We start from the raw sequence: 13405 nt of genomic DNA on the forward strand, positions 1-13405 counted from the left end.
GATTCAAGGATTATTAATGAAATGTTTCAGGAATGATCAACTTGTCTCTACGAGTCTACTAATAAAATCTTTTTCTACAGGATATGGTGGCCAGTACTGCACAAGAAGTTTGAGGAATGTTGAAGAACTAGGATTAACTGGATTTATAATGCTAAAGCATAAATCATGTTTCTCAAACACTGACAGCTAGGTTTGCACAATGTAATAAGCCAAGGAGTTTTGACAGGTGAACTTTGACAGGAAGATCTTATCAAATAGGGATGGCAGATGTAAAATACAAAAATCTAAACAATCACTAATTAGCAGTTAAGAGATTTTGTGTCCTGTATTTTTTTTTCACTGTCAACTAATGATTGCCCAGATTTTTATATTCTAGATGTAGTAATTGGTTCCCACCTGAGTATAGTATAAGACTATAGCTTTGCTTTCTGTAAATAAGAAAGGATATTCCTCTTTTTAAACATGCCAATTCATTTATTTTCCCCTGTTTTTACAAGTGCTTTTCTTGCAAATTCTGAATTCTACATTTCTAAAATCAAACATTTGTGTATGTGTGTGTAGGCTATAAAGAACAAGCTTTGAAGTTCAAGTACTGTTGGGTCTCAGTAGATATAGTAAATACCTTTTTTTAATGAAAATTATCAGTACTTTTGATCAGTGATGTCATCAAAGTAAACAAACTCACGTGCTGATTACATCACCAGATCATGCCCCTAAAGCGGCGTGGCACGACAAAAGCGTGCTCGACTAAAGCGCGCCCGATTAAACCGCGTCACTGATGTCATCAACAGGGCGACAACAGCGAGCGCGGAGAAAGAAGGGCGCTTTAAATAGCGCTTTAAAAGCAAGCAAGATTCAAGTTAAGGTAAGGGTTAGGTTTAGGGTTAGGTTTAGGGTTAGGTTAAGGGTTAGGGTTAGGTTAAGGGTTAGGTTAAGGGTTAGGGTTAGCGTTAGGTTAAGGGTTAGGTTTAGGGTTAGGTTAAGGGTTAGGGTTAGGTTTAGGATTAGGTTTAGGGGGTTAGGTTTAGGTTTAGGGGTTAATTTTAGGTTTAGCGTTTACAGCGTGCTTTTTTCTCTGCGCTGTTGTCGCACTGTGGTGACGTCAGCTACGCGGTTTCGTCGAGCGCCCTTTAGTCGAACGCGGTTTTGTGGTGGAACCTAAAGCGGAAGTGACGTGGCAGCCCCCACCCTCCGGATGTGACGTGCATACCCCTCCTCTCCGGCTGGGATGTGCATAATTGACCCCACGTGGTACAGGTTTCACAAGATCATAACCCTAGCCGGATATGTTGTAATGGCCTAAGCCCATCATGATGAGTAGCCCTAACAGATAAGGTGTTGTGCAATATCCTAGCCCTATTTTTTTTCAGATAAGACGTTGTAGGAAGTTATCATCCAGCCCTCTCCCAGAAAAATGAAATATCCTAGGAAATATTGAAAAGGCAGAATATTTCTATGGATGTGAAAAGAAAGAAACATGCTTTAAAAGACAGAATAGTTGCCTGTAGCTTCCTGTCCATCCACACTTTGTCAATAGGCCATTGAGAAGGCCAGGCTAGCCCACTTTACATAATAAAGACTTCCCCACTGCAGCTGTAGGGGGAAGGGATATTACTCAACTCTCCACATGGCATCTGAGAACTCATCTATGGCTCGTCACAAGAGACCATCCAGACAGAGACCCAATATTGGCCTAGCTGATAAGGAGTCAAGCCCTGTAGCTCAATGGTTAACACATCTGCCTAACAGGCAATAGAGCACAGGTTCGATTCTCTTGTGACGAGCCGAAGGACAGAGAATGGAAGTGTGACCTTCCTCCCATATTTGGGCATACCAGGGGTTGTGACTTTAAATATATACCTTTCACCCTGGCCTCGCTGATAAGGAGTCGAGCCCTGTAGCTCAATGGTTAACACATCTGCCTAAGAGGCAATAGAGCACAGGTTCGATTCCCAACAAGGGTATGGCTAGCTGATGAGAGCTAAATAGCTTGAAATAGATCTATACTAGTCTCCCTTTATTTATTTATCAGCACAAATATAACAAATGTAACAAAAAGGCAACAGTAAAAAATATTGGGTCTCTGTCTGGATGGTCTCTTGTGACGAGCCGAAGGACAGAGAATGGAAGTGTGACCTTCCTCCCATATTTGGGCATACCAGGGGTTGTGACTTTAAATATATACCTTTCACCCTGGCCTCGCTGATAAGGAGTCGAGCCCTGTAGCTCAATGGTTAACACATCTGCCTAAGAGGCAATAGAGCACAGGTTCGATTCCCAACAAGGGTATGGCTAGCTGATGAGAGCTAAATAGCTTGAAATAGATCTATACTAGTCCCCCTTTATTTATTTATCAGCATAAATATAACAAATGTAACAAAAAGGCAACAGTAAAAAAAATATTGGGTTTCTGTCTGGATGGTCTCTTGTGACGAGCCGAAGGACAGAGAATGGAAGTGTGACCTTCCTCCCATATTTGGGCATACCAGGGGTTGTGACTTTAAATATATACCTTTCACCCTGGCCTCGCTGATAAGGAGTCGAGCCTTGTAGCTCAATGGTTAACACATCTGCCTAAGAGGCAATAGAGCACAGGTTCGATTCCCAACAAGGGTATGGCTAGCTGATGAGAGCTAAATAGCTTGAAATAGATCTATACTAGTCTCCCTTTATTTATTTATCAGCATAAATATAACAAATGTAACAAAAAGGCAACAGTAAAAAAATATTTGGTTTCTGTCTGGATGGTCTCTTGTGACGAGCCGAAGGACAGAGAATGGAAGTGTGACCTTCCTCCCATATTTGGGCATACCAGGGGTTGTGACTTTAAATATATATATATATATATATATATATATATATATATATATATATATATATATATATATATATATATATATATATATATATATATATATATATATATATATATATATATATATATATATATATATATATATATTTCTTTTCTGAAGAAATTGGGACATCAACAGATGATCCAATTCAAATTTTGAACAAAATAGTTGGAAGAGCTCCTTTTTTTTCCCTTTCCTTTTCTCTACCTTCTTTCTTTTCCTTTCTCCCCCCTTTTCCCCATCTCTCCCTCCTCTCCCCTGTGTACTCTACGTACTTCATCCATTGTACTTATAACCTTCCACCCTCTAATACTAATTGGCTATGAGTAGAAAAGCAGTTGCTTTTGGCTCTACATCAACCTCCGCCTCCTCACCTGCGGGAGGCCAGAGAACAACACAGACAATGTCCCAGCATGAAAAAGAGAAGGAAGCAAATTTTGAAACACTTATGCAAATGATGCAGAAAATGCAAGCAGGAATTGACAGTAAAGATAGCAAGTTAGACACCCTTATAAAAAAAATGGAGGTAATGGAACAACAAAATCAAAGCATAGTGCAAAAAGTTGATAAAATGGAAGGGAAAGTTGAAAGCATGCACAACTGGATGCTGAAATACGAAGACAGGATTCAAAAAATTGAAAATAAAATCCAAGAAGGAGAGAAGAAAACCGAGAAGCTAGAGACTAGACTAAGTGATGTAGAAAGAGAGAGCAGTGGAATATTAAGATGGGAGATGGATAGGTCTGAATTCTTCTTAAGATTTCAAAACATAGAAGAAGAAAAAGGAGAGGACTTAGTTCAGATAATTTCAAATATTTTGATAGAGGTTCTGGAGATGTCCCAGGACAAATTAATAGAAAATATAGACGAGAGTTTTAGAGTATACACAAGATATGCAATGCGAAATGCTCTCCCAAGGGAAGTGCATGTAAGATTTACTAAGAAAACAATTAAATCACAAATTTTACAGAAATTGAGAGATAGAAAATTAGAATATAAAGGTAAGGAGATTGTAGTTCTCAAACAAATTCCGAGAGAGGTGAGCGAGAGGAGAAGAGAATATCAATTTCTGACTAAAATATTGATAAAAAAGGTGTTAATTACAGATGGCTCATACCGGAAGGTTTACTATGTACATGACAAGGACAAAGACACAGGATAGATACAATTGAGAAGGCAGAAGCTTTCTACGAAGAATACTTTAGAGAAATGGCTGAGAAAGCTGGGAAAGACGACTCAGCGGTACAAATACTGGAATCACCTGCAACCGCGACCGAAAAAATAGAAGGAGCAGTAGGTGGAAGTGAGAAAGAAGGGGCGACAGGGAATGGAAGCCGTAAAGAAAAACGAGAACCTAGATCTACTAGAACGATAAATCCTGTATATAAAGTATAAACATGGAAGAAAGAAAAATGATTACAATTAACATTAATGGACTTAATTCGGTAATTAAAAGAATGAAAATATTTTATAAACTAGAGAAATTACAACTTGACATAATTTGCCTGCAAGAAGTACATATCCAAAAGAAATATGAACATTTATTAACTCAACCAAAGCTTGGGAAAATGTTTTCATCATTGGCGAATTGCAAGAAAAGAGGAGTGGTCTTTTATATTAAAGGCAACATCCCAGCAAAAGTAGTCTATGCAGAGGAAGAGGGAAGAATTTTGATGGTGGAAATTATGGATACCAAAAAGACACTCCTAATTGGAATCTATGCCCCCAATGAAAAACAAGATGAATTTTACAAAAAACTACACAAAAAAGTTTTGGAACTAGACTATGCTGATATTTGTATGATGGGAGACTTTAATGGCATTGTGAATCAAAATATGGACTATAAAGCACATAAAACAAAAAAATTAAATAGGAAGCCTCTGCCGAAATCCTTTTTTAGGATGACAGATGAAGTAAATCTAAAAGATATATGGAGAGAAAGAAATGCTAAAAAAGAACAATACACTTTCTACTCAAACAGACATTCTTCATTCTCTAGAATAGATATGATATGGGTCTCAGCGGAGTTGAGCTCCAACATAAAAGAAATTGAGATTGGAGCAAGTACCTGGGCGGACCACAATCCAATTTTAATTAAATGGAAAGGCCAAAGGGCAAGACCTAGATGGACACTAAATAACACTATATTGAAAGAAAAAGAGTTTGTACAAAAAATGGAAAAAGAGCTAGTCCTTTTCCTTAAAGAAAATAGGAAAGAAGATACGTCGTTGCAGAATCTTTGGGATACAATGAAGGCTGTTATCAGAGGTTTGACAATAGACTACACAAGGAAGAGAAACTTAAAGAAAAGACAAATTCATAAAGCTCTAGATAACGACTATAAAATACTTGAAAGAGAACTACAGAGAGCACCACAAAAAAAAGATGTCAAAATAAAAATGGACATAATTAAACACAAAATGGACCTATTAGAAAAGGAAGAACTGGCACAAAAATTTAGAGGTGCCAAACAGAATTATTTTGAAAATGCGAATAAGCCAGGCAGGTGGTTGGCATATAAAATGAAAAAAGAGAGAGAAACAAAGAAAATACTTCAACTAAGAGATAAACAAGGAGAAATTCAGTATGGAAACACTGAGAAAAAATATATTATACAAGACTATTATGCTTAACTCTATGAACAAGAGAAGGTGGAGGAGGGACGAGTTAAAAAGTACCTACAAGATGCCAATCTCCCCCAGGTACCAGACGAAACTAGAACAATGTTAGAAAGTAAAATAACAATGATGGAGCTAACAGAGGCACTTAAAAAGCAAAACAATGGGAAAGCTCCAGGACCAGATGGACTACCTGTGGAATTCTACAGAACATTTGAAGAAACATTGACCCTCCCACTCCTACAAGTCATGAATGAAGTGATGTCTGAGAGCAAAATACCGAAGTCATGGTCAGAAGCGTATATCACACTACTACCCAAGGAAGAGACTGATCTAACACAAATCAAGAATTATAGACCAATCTCTTTATTAAATTCAGATTACAAGCTATTTGCATCTATACTAGCTGAGAGACTTAAAAAATATTTAAATGGTTTCATCCACTCAGATCAAAATGGCTTTCTACCTAAAAGACAAATTAAAGACAATATGAGAATGATTTTGAATACCTTGGAATACTATGAGGCCCATCCTGAAAAACAAATGGCACTGATGTTCCTCGATGCGCAGAAGGCCTTTGACAATGTGAATTGGCAATTTATGTTTTTGCAACTGGAGCAGATGAATTTTGGCAAGAAATTCACTCAAACTATACGAATGATATACCAGAAACAAGCAGCAAAGATAATGGTAAATGGAGAACTAACAGATCCGATTGAAATAAAGAGAGGTACGAGACAAGGCTGCCTATTATCACTACCCTTTGTCCTAACACTAGAGGTCTTAAACAGAAAGATCAGAGAAGAAGAAGAAATAAGAGGAATGAAAATTAAGAGAGAAGAGTATAAATTACAAGTGTTTGCAGATGACTTAGTTTTTATTCTTGAAGATCCATTAGAAACAGCATCCAAATTGCTGGAAAGAATAGAGGAATACGGAGAAGTAGCAGGCTTGAAAATAAACAAAGATAAAACAAAGATCATGAATATCCATGCAACACAAAAGGAAGAGCTGTCAGAAACGTTGCAGATTCAAAATACAAGTAAGGTTAAATATTTGGGAATATACTTATCACCTAGATGTAGCACTCTTAAAGAGGATAACTATACCAGACTAAAACGACAAATAGCAATTGACTTGGAGAAATGGGAAAATTTGCACTTATCAATGATGGGAAGAATCTCTACAATTAAAATGAACATTCTACCTAGAATTCTATACCTGTTTCAGACAATCCCAATCAGATTGGGTAAGGATTTTTTTCAAGATTTAAATAAAATAGTTTTGAAGTTTATTTGGCAAGGGAAAAAAGCTAGAATAAAACTTAAATTACTACAAGATGCTAGATCTAGAGGAGGATTTGGGCTACCTGATTGGGAGCTATACTATCAGGCAACAAACTTGATGTGGATTAAGGAATGGATATTATTAAAAAACTCTAGATTATTGAATGTAGAAGGTCACGACTTACTGTTGGGATGGCATGCTTTCTTATGGTATAAGGGTACTAAATCACATGGTTACTTTAGAAAACATTATATAAGGGAGGCGTTGTTGTTAAACTGGGAAAAGGTTAAAAGACTACATTATTTAAAAATTCCAGTCTGGATATCAACAATTGAAGCATTTTCATATCCAATAATATATAAAAAGGAACAAACAGTTAGATATACAGAATTATTGAATACAGAGGGTGAGCTCAAATCTATTCAAGAGTTGAAACAAGAAGGGATGGAAATGAACTGGTATTCATATGTACAGATACAATCTAGATATAATGAAGATAGAAAAACTAAAGGTCTTTATAATAAAATGACTGAGTTAGACAAAATTTTAACAGGCACTGATGAAAAAGTAATTAAAAAACTATATGGATATTTATTGGAGTTTAAATTGCATGAAGAACAAGTTAAAGAAACTATGATAGCTTGGGGAAAAAACTTTAGGTATGGGATTGATTTAGAGAATTGGCAGAAATTGTGGTCTCAAAATTACAAAATGACAATGTCTACTGCATATAGAGAAAACTTGTATAAGATGTTTTACAGGTGGCACCTACCCCCGACCAGAATCGCAAGAATGTTCAAGAATAAATCAGAAATGTTGGAAATGTCACCAGATACCTGGCTCATACTATCACATGTGGTGGACTTGCACTGAAGCTAAAAGATACTGGACTAAAATCCACATGTGGTTGGAGAAAATGACACACAATCAAATAGACTTTAAACCAGAGGTCTTTCTATTGGGGATCATACCAGAAACCTACAAAAAGACTTAAAATATTTGATTGTAAATGTGTTAACAGCAGCCAGAATTGTATTTGCAAAAAACTGGAAAAACGAAACAATACCAAAACAGGAAGAAGTTATCTGAAAAATAATGGACTGTGCTGAAATGAGTAAATTGACATTTGAAATTAGAGAGCAAGAGGATGAACAATTTTATAAGATATGGGATTTGTTTTATCGGTGGCTAGGGGGAAAAAAAACTTTGGAAATGAAAAATGATATACTTATGCCTTAATTGAAGAAAGGAAATGATGATATAATTATGTTGTGAAATAATCTAATAATGACACAATGAAGTGTTAATATAAGGTCTGGGGATATAATGTATAAGGTTAAGAACTTATTATAATAATATTTCACTGCTGATAAGCAATTCTAATAGGGGAACAAATGAAAACTGGTATATATAGGCAGCGATGCTTTGTTGAAAAATGAAGGAATAAGATCTCTGTTTGAAGGTATGAAATGCAAGGTTAACAATAAATATAAATATACTTTCTGGGGAATAATAATGCTAATGTTAACTGAATATATATTGTAGAATGAAAATGAGGCCTTTAGTTATATTAGATGAAATATTTGAGACGGTAAATATTATTTGAAGATGCAGATGTTAAAACACTTGTAACCAAACGACATGCTGTATGTGATGATGGTTTTTTTTCCTTTTTTGTCTCCCCCCCCTTTTTTCCCTTTGTTTTTTTCTTTTCCTTTTCCCTTTGTTTTTTTTTTTTTCGATTGTTATGTGATGTTGTCTATGTAATAAAAAATAAAATTATTTTAAAAAATGATAAAGAAAGTTTTTTATTCAGACCTGTTTTTCATGGCTGCAACATGGAGTGTTGTAATTTTAACGATGATGTGCAGAGTACTTACCGGCCAGTATGTGAAGCAGCGAATGATGCTTCATTATCGCCCTGCAATGGTAAGTAAATATGTTTTTTTATTTATGATGTTGTAAATGACACTGGAGTGGATAACTCACTAACAAGATGTGGTTTATATTTTGCAGACTCCTAAATAATAACTCCTAGACAGCAAACTCTTCAAGACACTCCGATTTTATATTCCGGTGCTATTTGCTGCGGTCATAAAGCTTCTGCAGATTTTTATGATCTAGACTATAACTGGGATTCTGAGCTATCCCAGAGACCACGCTATCTAAACAGTGAGTTAAAGAGCTGCAATTTGTGTAAAGACTGGTTTGCTTGCGGCTGCGGACATGATTTGTGGAATACAGACTCAACGAATTGTAAAATAGCATGTTATGCACCTCTATATTCTGCTTCTGATAGTGGTGATGAGGAATATTTTTCTGATGAAGGGGACATGACCCTCTGAACTCTGTATAGCCAATAAAAGATTGTGTTAATGTCAATGCTTGCCCCATTTGTTGGTGTTCTTTCAATATAATGAAGCATGAAAGGCTCTAAGCCATATTTATTATACTCCAGGATATGTAGGGAGTTATGGAGGAGTAAATACCCTTTTCCAGGAAGCTAGAAAACATGATAAAAACCTGACCATGAAGCAAGTCAAGACCTGGCTGGCAGGGCAAGATGCTTATACGCTTCATAAGCCTGCAAGAATTAATTTTCCTAGAAATAAAACAGTAGTGCTTAGATCATCAATGGCAGGCCGACCTCATAGATGTCTCCAAAATTTCTAAAGAAAACCATGGAAAAAAATACATCTTAGCAGTTATCGAGGGTTATCTAAATATGCCTGGGCCTCCCCTTTATCTGATAAATCAGGGAGGGAAGTTACATCCGCCTGATGCAGGAGGGGGTGCATAGGTAAACCCACCAGTGGCTGGCCAGGTTAGGTGGTCTTAATAGAATGGACCTTATAAATTCATATTAGCTTGGCTTTTCATTCTAGTGCCCTGGAGTTCCAAAGTTGACTTTTAGCTGGAGTGAACTTTCTCTCCAACTTCCTCATAAGTATTAAAAATAGGGCTGAACAGTGTGGCAAGACCCTGTAAAGGAGGGGCACAGGAAGCCAGGCGTGGGTGAGAGAGAGAACAGAGGTGAAACAGCTAACATTCCAAATGAACTTCTCCTTTTCGAAATGTCATGCTTGTCTCGTGTATGGAAACGCCTTGAGAATGCACAATGTGGAACACGGCATAAAAGTAGCATCCTGGGCAGAGCCCAGGAGTTCAGATTTTGGTGTGTGAACACGCTGAACTCGATGCATCAAATAAACCTGTTTCTCTCACCTTCGTGGTATCGAGTCCTGGTCTTTTGTAAGTAGATTACAAACCTCAATCTGCTGCAACACGCCTTCCAGAATATCTTTAAAACAGGACGTGCACCCCGAAAAATACAGACAGATGCAGGTAAACAGTTCTTGAATACGGCGTTGAAGAAACTTTTAGCACGTTATGACATTCATCATTTTGTCACACATAGTGAAACTAAAGCAGCAGTTATAGAGAGGTTTAATAGAACCCTAAAAAACAAACTCTGGAGATATTTCACAGCTAGAAATACCCATCGGTATGTGGACATTTTGGCAGACACCCTTCAGGGGTACAATAGCACTTACCATCGTAGCATTGGGACTGCTCCTAAAACCGTAAATTTGTCTAACGAAAGGAATTTGTGGCTGAGACTTTATGGGGTAGGTTTAAAAAGTAAAAAAAGGAAAAATGTCTTAAGGTGGGGGATCATGTCAGGGTATCTAGACTGAAGGGGAAGTTTGAAAAGGGCTATCAGCAAACCTATACGGATGAGATATTCATCTTCAAAGAACTGGGGACAAGGGGGCAAGAGTGGTGTATAGATTAAATGATTACGCAGGTGACCCGATAGAGGGGGCTTTTTACTTTAAGGAGCTCCAAAAGGTTCCAGCTGACCAACAGCGTATATACAGAATAGAGAAAATTATCCAAAAAAGAGGGTGGGGGAGAGACAGAGTTTCTAGTCAAATGGAATGGCTGGCCAGAGAAGTTCAACAGTTGGGTTAAGGCTACTGAAGTACAACATCTTTGAAATGTCAGATTTTTACATCACCCTCCCAGCAATGCATCAGCAGCAATTTTCCCCCAAAACAAAAATTCTAATTTTACTATTCAATTAGCGAGATCGTTGGATCTTTCAGGGCCATGGGAAGTAGGTCTAGCAGAGATACAATATCCACATAGCTGGCATACATTAACATCTCCTGGATATTTTGAAATTACTAACGAGAGAAAGAAATGGCATTTTTCTTTGAGAAGCGGGTACTATAATAACATTCGACAACTGTTAGAAAATATGAACAAACTTATATCAAATGCCAAGGATGGACCCAAGACAACCCTACATTATGATTCAGTGGGTCGGAAAATTAATCTTAAAGGAGATGAACCGCATACCATTCTAGTTAGCGCGTGAACTTGGACATCTGTTAGGTATGTTCCCTGGATCCAGCACCTTATATGTTTACACAGACATTGTAGAGCTCCAGATAGTAGGTGACTTCTATGTGCCATTACTACGCTGTGTACCTGTGCAGGGACAAGACAATGATTTCATAACTATGACCTATGCCCGTCCACATTATGTGCCAGTCAGCAAACATCACATCGATACCGTTACTATAGAAATCAAAACCGACCAGGACAAAAATGTGCATTTTTATTATGGGAAGGTGATTGTCAAGCTTCATTTTAGGCCTTGGAAAAGTGAAGGATGGTTGTAAACAAGGAGCACGGGAGACCTCAAGACTATGTGGCTTACTACAAGACACAAGCTGGGGGAGGCCTTCCAGGCTTCCGAGGAGCCCCCATTATGTACGGGACCGGTTTAGGAGGGTTGTTCCGTGAACTTTTTCAAAAAGCAATGCCTTTTTTGAGGCGAGGATTAGAAATCATAAAACTGCATGTGAAATCTGCTGCCAAAAATATCGCCAGAGATGTTGCGGGGCATCTTGTATCCCGTGTTGTTGAGAACGGGCAGGATGGATCAGGGCTGGCCATAGCCAGGAAGAATTACGCATCGGGCCCACCTATTCCGTTTAAAAAGAGAAGACTTGTGAAAAAGCCCCGTCATACCAAGAAGAGACGTGTGCAGAAGAGGAAACCCTGTGACAAGGAAGATATATCTAATACATTATGTCATTTATTCATTCTGCTTCAGAGGAATGTGTCAAATCTGAACTGGATCTTATTCAACTGGCGCCTACACAGACCAGTATTGAAAACAGTACCTATATCGAAATCCCCCCTTTATCAGCGCTAACGCACAACAGACCCCTGGAATTTTTCATCACGGGGCATGGTGAGCATTACATGGATTTAAACAATACCCTCCTGTATGTGAGTTGCAAGATTGTAAAAGCGGACAGGTCGGATATTGATGACGGGGCAAGGGTGGCCCTGGCCAACTACCCCATAGCATCTCTGTTTAACCAGCTGGATGTTACCTTGGGAGATCGACTCATTACCCAGAGCCATCATTGCTATTCGTATAGGGCCTTAATTGAACTGATTCTCAACTTTGGTGGTGATGCATTGGGCACCCAATTTACTTCTGGGGGATTTTATAAAGATCACTCAGATCTCATGGAGAGTACTCTCCTGACAGCGGCTGGGAACTCTGGTTTCAAAGCGAGAGCGAGACACACGGCCGGTAGTCGAAAATGGGACCTGCTTGGGCCTCTGCATAGCGATCTGTTTTTTCAAGACAGACTGTTAATTAATGGCATAGATGTGAAAATCAAACTCACAAGAAGCAGAAATGAATTTTGCGTGATGAAGGATGGCCATGAGAATTACAAAGTGCAACTCCTGGCAGCTTCTCTCTTTGTAAAATGTGTGAAAGTAGCCCCGGGAGTGCGCCTTGGCCATGCAGAAGCTTTGCTAATCTCCAATACCAAATACCTCATTGATCAAGTGGGGATGAAAGTTTACAGTATTCACGCAGGTAGTCTTGTGTGTAATCAGGAAAATCTATTTCTGGGTCAACTGCCTAAACAATTAGTGATTGGGTTTGTGGACAATGCAGCTTTTAGTGGGGATTATGAAAGAAATCCATTCAATTTTCAACACTGCTATGTCAATTTCTGCGCCCTGCATTGTGATGGCGAACAGATCCCCGCAAAGCCTCTTCAGCCCAATTATGAGCATGATCTTTTTGTGAGAGAGTACATGCAGATGGTGCAAGCAACAGGCAAAGGCATGAAAGACAGACCGATGTTAATCAGCCGGGAAGAGTTTAACCGAGGGTATACTTTGTATTGTTTTGACTTGAGTCCTGGTCAGGGATGCTCTGAGCACTATTCATTGATCAGGAACGGCAACCTCAGAGCCGAAATTAGATTTGCACAGCCCCTCCCCAACACCGTTAACATGATACTCTATGCAATCTTTGAAAACCTTATTGAAATAAGTCACCCAAGGAATGTACTTTTTGATTATATGTGAGTATGGATACACAGCAGCTTCTCCACCTGTTCTCTGGAAATAAGGCCTTTCTAGGGGTCTACCCTTGTGACCTGTTACCCCAGAGACAGATCACCAAAAGTCCTTTTGGATTAATTGTAAATACCCATCCTCATACTCTTCCTGGGGAGCACTGACTGGCCCTCTACTTTCCATCTCCAGGATATGGTGAATTTTTTTATTCTTATGGAAGACCTCCGGATAGCCATGACT

General features: G+C 38.3%; 1 protein-coding gene across 1 annotated transcript; it reads left to right on the forward strand.

The window, feature by feature from the left end:
• Positions 1-11863: 11863 nt before the first annotated feature.
• Positions 11864-13174, forward strand: LOC148045041 (uncharacterized protein F54H12.2-like). Its single transcript, XM_087719013.1, has one exon. It carries the CDS (start codon positions 11864-11866, stop codon positions 13172-13174), a length of 1311 nt encoding a protein of 436 aa, XP_087575139.1.
• Positions 13175-13405: the final 231 nt, after the last annotated feature.

Source organism: Thamnophis sirtalis, unplaced genomic scaffold (assembly GCF_051295495.1).
Source record: "Thamnophis sirtalis isolate CommonGarterSnake01/CBP01778 unplaced genomic scaffold, rThaSir2_p1.2 scaffold_6, whole genome shotgun sequence".
Classification (NCBI taxonomy): Eukaryota; Metazoa; Chordata; class Lepidosauria; order Squamata; family Natricidae; genus Thamnophis; species Thamnophis sirtalis.

Excerpts from the sequence above, each read along its gene's own strand:
- LOC148045041 (XM_087719013.1), top strand. The coding sequence starts at position 11,864 with ATGTCATTTATTCATTCTGCTTCAGAGGAATGTGTCAAATCTGAACTG.